Genomic DNA, 7300 nt, shown 5'->3' on the forward strand with positions numbered 1-7300 from the left:
TTATGTGGCAACTTTCACACATCTGATGACTGACAGGTTTCCCTTCGTACTGTCAGTGGGTTTCCCGTAGATTCAACCTGCACATCAACCAGTTCTTTTGTCAAATGGTGCAGACTGCATGGACAGATAGACGGCAAGGAAGGAAAGCCAACAGGTCAGAAACTGACACAGAGACTCATTTAGCTGAATGTAAACTGGTCTGATATTCTGCTTAAACAACACATGAGTCCATTTTCACTAAATGCTGTTTAACAGTATGTTGACCTGTTTGAGATAAGCTGCAGTGCCCATAAAAAGTTTTCACCCCCCTCAGACGGTTTCTCCTTTCGTTTTTCAACATTAAATCATGGTCAATATAATTTGACCTTTTTGACAAGAATTTACAAAAAACTACTTTCAGGCTTCCAGGTCCGGCTGCCAAGAAGCATCTCGACACCATGATGGTGCCACCACCATGCTTCACAGTGGTGATGGTGTATTTGTGATGATATGCTGTGTTTGGTGTCTGCCTCATGTAGGGTCTATTTGATGGCCACAAAGGTCAGTTTTGGTCTCATCAGACCAAAAACCTTTCTTTTTTTTGACATTAGAGTCTCTTACATGTCTTCTGGTGAAGTCTAGTGAAGAGCTGTTTTTCAGCGGTGGCTTTCTCTTTGCCATTCAGCCATAAAGCTTTGACTGATAAAGAACAGGCAACAGTTATTGTGTGCACAGTCTCTCCCATCTCAGCTGCTGAACCCTGAAGCTTCCTCAGAGGAGTCGTACGTGTCACAGCCACTCAGTTATATTACTTCCATTTGGACCAGGACTTCCATTTATAGGCACTGTAGCCAATCGCCAAGCTCGAATGGTTTGAGCAGAAGGCCAGATTGCACCATGCCTTTAGGTAATGCAAGCTCGTTTGATCATTTCTTAGTCATTATATAATTAATATCTCTTAACATTGTCTCCTCCTTTAGTTGCAGCCTGACAGCATCGTCCCTACACTTACACTGAGACACAGGACAGAGCACTTACAGGAAGATTTTATGGACCTCAGCCACCAGAGCAGAGGATTGTCAGCACACATCAGACCTTAGTTTATGTCCAGTCTGTCAGAGGATATCGATCCTGCATCCAGTCGTTAACACCTATAAACTGTTTGGGATTCAAATGTGAGCCTCAGTATGTAGAAATATGTTTCCTGTCACTGCTACTGATGACAACCACAGAAGCAGTGACTTTGTCTCTTCTAAGGAGTCAGACTGATGGGAGCCAGAAATACCTGAGCAGTGATGTCACACTTCAGACTATGAGCTGATCTGCAGGTGTGTGTTTGTTTTTCTTGTTTGTTGAGGGTTGGGTGGGTGGAGTTAAAGCTTGACTATGTATGTATGTGAGAGGTGAACGTTCTGGTGTTTTTGTTGTTGTCAAAAACCTGCCCAGCTGCTGTTAACAAGCCTGAAGGTAAAACTTTATCAGTCAGGATGTGAGCAGAGTCTCAGAATCAGGATCTGCAGCTGCACCAAGTTTTACATTCAAACAGTCGCACGTTTCTCCAAAATTAAGCTCATGTGACGTTTACGACTGCAGGTGTTTGTCTGCTGCCGTGAAATGTGAACTGAGTCAAGCTGAATAGTTTGTTCAGATTAATCAGATTTAGTTCATCGACTCCAAGACACGAGTTCAGTTTGACTTAAAGCAGATTCAGCAGCAAACTGCAAAGAGAGAAAGCTTCATGTAGTGCAGGGCAGTCTGCTGATGTACTGGCACAGTTTCTCAAAACACTTTATTTAATGAGTTGAGTCATTCAATCAGTTCGTTATTCCAAGAGTCAGTCCTGAAGTCTGAGAAGTTCAAGTGTCTTAAAACTTTCAAACATTGACAACAATCACCAGAAAGTTTCAGAGAATTCAGTGTTTTCGCAGCACTTCCTGTGAGGACGCTTCGTTTACGGTTTGATCAACAAGTCAAACTTTTAAAACTCACGTAATCATTAAAAACAGTTTTAAAAGAACGCTGCATAGATTGTGTCTATTGTGGACGTGAAAAGTTGTAAAAAACAAATATATATATCAAGTGAGTTGTTGTTTTTTTCTTTTTAAAGAAGACTGAGCAGGAAAAAGAAACCACAGCAGTCCAGGAGAATCCCACAAACAGTTCTTTTTATTTATGAATGAACTTCATCCAAAGTGCAATAAAGAGAAAAACCTCAAAGAAAACAATATTTGCTTCGAGCAGAAATTGTCTTTTATATTCATGTTCAGTTCAGTTGATCAGAGTATCGCAGCAACCGGGAACAGTCAGATTATAACACCCACATATAGTAGTTTGTGTCAGTGAAGCAGCTGTAATGTGGATCAGAACCGGTCCTGATCAGATCAGTGTGTAGCTCTGAGTTACAGTCATCTTGGTTGATCATGTTAGCTTGTATTGTACATATGGTGCATTGTTATTGGATGTATAGCTGCATATAGGACAGGATGCTGCTGCGGCTGCAGATCATCTCAGGCCGACTTCTCCTCTGCTTTCACAGTTTGGTCCGTTTCTGGTGCTTCATCTCTGTTACTGCAGACGAGACAACAATTTGTTCAAAATCCATTTTGCTCTTTGCAATTAACTGTGAAGATTTGCCTCCAAAAAGAAGCTAAAAATGAACAAAGGTGGGACAAACTGTTTGCTGAGGGAGACCATGAGATGTGGTGAAAGCTCCAGAAGAAGCTGCTATGTGTTGACTTTGACTGTCTCAGTGCTGTTTGATGCTCTTCACGTGTCTCGTAGGTTTATTTTGCAGGTGACTGGAGGTCAGGAGCTGCTCCAGAGCCAAAGTATTTATTTATTAGATTCAGTCATGTTGGGAAAAACTGAGACAATCGAGCTTACACAGAAACATATCTCTTTACATGAACGTAAAACTGTCATGGAAAGTTCTTGGACACAATGAGACAGCAGGTTCTCAGCATCGAGCCGATCTGCTGAGTCAGCATAATTTATTAATTCAACTTATTTCCAATAGTTAATGTAATTAAATTGGAGCAGTTCTACAGAATAAAAGTTCCGTTGGTAAATGAAGTAGATCCAACCCAAGTAAATGAAGTTTGTCCAACACAATTGCTGAAAAGTTGCACTGAAATACTTTTCTGTTTTTAGCTCCATGACTGATGAAGTTTTCTTTCTGTTGTTGGTTCTGTGGAGATGAAGAGATGAAGAGGCAGCTTCAGGACACATCTTCAGTCCAAACACAGAAACATTAAAGAGACTTTCAGCCTCTCCGTAAAAAAAAAAAGAAGAAAAAACTGCATCTGTCTCAAACATTCCGCTGGATCCATACCAGCAGCCTCCAGGTTTACAGTCAGGAAACAATCATGTCAGAACCTGCTGCTCATCAGCAACAAGTGAAAAACTGCAATCAACAGAACAAAAAGGCACCGCGGAGAAATGAAGCGAGGAAGGAAGAAGGCAGCTTCACTTAGTACTGCTCTGCACCTGTAGCTGGATGTCAGCTCACTTGTCCCGGCTCAGCGTGAGCACAAAGGGCACCAGGGCTCCTCTGGCCTCCGCCGGGGAAGGCAGCGCCTCCGGCAGGAAGCCCTCCCGCTCCTCCGACACCTCGAACTGCAGCGTCTGGCTCCGGGTCACGCAGTAGATCCGCTCCCCGAGCACCGTGCAGCGGAACGGCAGCGGGTTGTCCAGCGGGAAGAACGCGCCGCCGAGCCACACCTTCACCACCGTGTTGTACTTGTACACGCTCACCCCGGCGCGCTCCCGGTCCACGTCGAAGCGGTACACGAGGCTGCGGTGCGCCACCATGTCCGTGGACCGCCGCCGGCTCTCGTTGAACGGACACTCCTCCCACTCGTCCCGGCGGGAGTCGTAGCGGAGCAGCCGGTAGAAGAGCGAGCCGCCGGACACGAACAGCTCCCCGCCGCACGACGTCGCTTCGTGCGCAACGGCGAAGGTTCCTTTGGGCAGCGGAGCCACCGGACGCCACCGGTCCGTGCGCGGGTCGTAGCGCTCCACCGTGAACAGACACTCCCCGCCCACCGCGTACAGGTAGCCGTCCATGGAGACCAGGCGGAGCTGGCAGCGCGGCTGGCTGAGCGGCCGGATCTGGCTCCACTGGCCGGTCAGCGGGTTGTAGCAGAACACCCGCTCCGACGCCTTGGAGCGGCCGTCCCCGTGCGCCCGCATCCCCCCGGCCACGAACAGGTAGTTGTACAAGGTGCACATCCCGGAGCCTTTGGCCGGGATCTCCTCCGGCAGGTTGGTCAGCACCTCCCACTGCTGGGTCTCCGGGTCGAGGCAGAACACCCGGCGGTGGTTGGCGTCCTCCGGGCCGGGCAGCAGCGGGCTCTGCGGCCGGCTGTTGTCCCGGCTCCCCCCGCGGTCGTACACCTCGCTGGTCTCGGCCACCGCCAGCACCTTTCTCCCCTCCATCCTGCGGGCCAGGATGTGCTCCCTCTCCCCCGCCGTGAGCCGGCCGTACACGGCGGGGCTCCGCAGCACCTGCAGGTAGTGGTCGCTCATGTAGCCGTAGACCTGCTCCTTCACGCCCTCCGCGCCTTCCCGCTTGGCTTTTGTCAGAATCTCGTAGCAGTTTTCTGCGCTGATCTGTTGCGTCATGTCTGCAGCTGCCGAGCCGAGGTGTGAACAAAGATCCCCGGCGGACATTTCTGCCTCCTCACCGGCCTGCATTCGCTCCGGATTCACGGTGGATCGGATCGATCCTGTCAGAGCCAATTATGCGTCTGGAGATCCAGCCTCGTTTGGTTCCTCACTCAGCAGACGCCCCGTTTGCTGCCTTCTTCTCCTTTATTCTCTCTGCTGTTACAAGTTTTCCTTCCTCCTCTTCACACACAGTCTAACGTCTCCTCCGGGTCCTCCATCCTGCGCTGCTCTGCCGGGGCGCGGTGCTGCTTCGGGCTGCTTCCTCCCGCCGCCGCTGTTTGGACACAAAGGCGTCCAGTGAGCGTGTGGACTCTGCGTCCTCCTCCACTCTGGACTCCGTGTCTGTGTGTTGACGCCCTTCTGGCTCGGCAGGAGGACGGAGGGAGACACGGCGGTGCGCCCCGCTGTCCTCTGCGGAGAACACTCTGACGAACAATGGGTCTGCGCAGAACCACACCGACGGTTCAGGCTTTGAGGAAAACACGTGGAAAGTCAATTCATCCAGGTGCCTTAGATCTGCATTGTCTAAGAATCACACTTGTCTCAGTCTTGGAGACGCACATTTCCCAACAATTACATCAGATTCATATAAAGAAGGAACAACTTTTTGGAAGTGGAGAAGAAAGTGAAATCCTCCTGGTGATTTTTTAAACACAAGAACATAAAGTCGTCCTCAAATGTGTTCATACCCTCCCATTAAGGAAGGAGAACAACAGCTGGAATACGTTGAAATTGACAAAAATAATAATAATAAATAACAATTTAATAAAAAATCATGACATTGCTTTTGAATTGTGTTCAACAGAAATATGAAAAACAAACAAAAACAAGCATGATGGATCCATAAACTAACATCTAGCTGAACAAACCTTTGAGCCGATCACGTGTTTTCTGTAACTCTCACTCAGACTTCTGCACCTGTTGACAGATGTTTGGATTTTGGCCATCAGCAAAGTGCTTTAATTTGTCTAATTTGTTTTTTATTATTATTATTCTTTTCAACCACAATTCAAAAGCAACATCTTATTTCACTAAATTGTAATTTAGCAAATTTTTATTTATTATTACTTTTTTCAGTTTCTAATTATTTGAGTGACTTTTGTGATTTTTTCTTTAACGGACAAGTACGAACACATCTGAAGACGACGGTACATCTAGAGTTTGTTCAGAAGCAAGAAAAAGAATCCAAACCAATCATCTTCCTCTGAGGTCAATAATCTTTCACTGCAGGACACAAATAAAACGTCTCAGTCACATTACAGTGAATAAACCAAAGTAAGAGTTTGGATCTAAAACTCTTCTCTGATTCCACTGAACTCAGATTTTCTTAGTTTTATAAAAACATTCTCATCAGCAATCAGTGAGTCTTTGTCACAGTTTTTCTCTGTGAGTCGAACATAAAGACTGAATGTTTGTCAGTCTGAAGTGAACGATGACGCTCCGGTCCAGTGAGCCTGCTGTGTCCTCTGAGCTGTCCGTGGTGCTGATCCTGGACCAGATCCTGCATCAAACAGGAGACCAGCACAAACACATCATCTGTCCTAACCAGCAGTGGTGCAGTGAGGCCCGGCTGTCCGGTGCTCATACATCTTTATTTTCACAGTGATAAAAAATAGCAGGTGAGGCTAAATGAGGCGAAGGATCTCCTGTTGCTGTGGCAGCAGCACAAGAGTCAGGATGTGAGAGTCACTGCGTCGTGAACAAGCTGCTGAAGGAAATGACTCTTCAGCTGTTGGCTCTTTTTCAGGTTCTGTCTGACGCCACCTAAATCCGTCCTGATGAGGATCCGACAGTAAACAACACTTCCCTTCACCTCAGGCAGGCGATCAGTCACACAGAGTTCATCAGCTGCAGGTGAACCATCTGTTCCTCCGTCCTCAGGTCGAGTCCGGAGCTCCGTCACGGCTGCTGGGAGGTTTTTTTTTTATATCGATGTGTTTACTGTCACGCTGAGTGTTTTGTTTATGGGCTCATAGCAACAAATTCACAGCAGCCATGATGTTGTTTAAATGGATGCTTCCCCGAAAACTACACAACGAACACGACCTCTCTAATCACTGGAGTAACATGAATGTGGTGAATGAAAACTCGTGCGATGATAGTTTATAGGTGGACTTTTATCTTCAACAACACACAATTTAAAACACTCATCCTCCAAATTACTGTTACAACTATTATTAGAGGTCAGAGTTGGTCTCCTGTTCTGGCTCAGTGGTTCACAAACTTCTTTTTGTTTTGTTCTAAATGACATCTTTACGTATGATTAAAGCTGTAAATCATCATAAATACGACTAATGCCAAGGTGCAAAGTTTAAAACCACTGAACCAGCTGCCTGCTAATATTAATGAAGAATGTGAGTTATGAGCATTAAGTCCTGATGCAGAAGAGAGTCCTGCAGGGAAAAAAAAACAGAATCAAAATGTGCAGATGCTTAATGTTCATGATCAGAAAGTGATCAAACCTAAACTTCCAGTAGAAGTCAGACACAGGTTGGCTTCATTTAAAATAGCTTAAAGTCCAAATTAGACACACGTATAGAAATCCTAAGTAAGTCAAACAGGAGCATCCATCCATCATCTATACACCTTAATCCTCACTAGGGTCATGGGGGGCTGGAGTCTATCCCTCAGGGTGAAGGCAGGTTCACCTGGA

The 7300-nt window shown here is 46.5% G+C and overlaps 1 protein-coding gene and 1 pseudogene across 1 annotated transcript; one reads left to right on the plus strand and one right to left on the minus strand.

Annotated features, from left to right (window-relative positions):
* LOC103372289 (nicotinamide riboside kinase 2 pseudogene) overlaps nt 1-970 on the plus strand; it is a 5030-nt pseudogene extending 4060 nt beyond the window's left edge.
* A 1152-nt stretch (nt 971-2122) lies between these two features.
* LOC103372287 (kelch repeat and BTB domain-containing protein 11-like) lies at nt 2123-4602 on the minus strand. Its single transcript, XM_008301887.1, has one exon. It carries the CDS (start codon nt 4600-4602, stop codon nt 3484-3486), a length of 1119 nt encoding a protein of 372 aa, XP_008300109.1. The 3' UTR covers nt 2123-3483.
* Nucleotides 4603-7300: the final 2698 nt, after the last annotated feature.

The sequence above is a fragment of the Stegastes partitus genome, unplaced genomic scaffold (assembly GCF_000690725.1).
Source record: "Stegastes partitus isolate 25-593 unplaced genomic scaffold, Stegastes_partitus-1.0.2 Scaffold1725, whole genome shotgun sequence".
Lineage (NCBI taxonomy): Eukaryota > Metazoa > Chordata > Actinopteri > Pomacentridae > Stegastes > Stegastes partitus.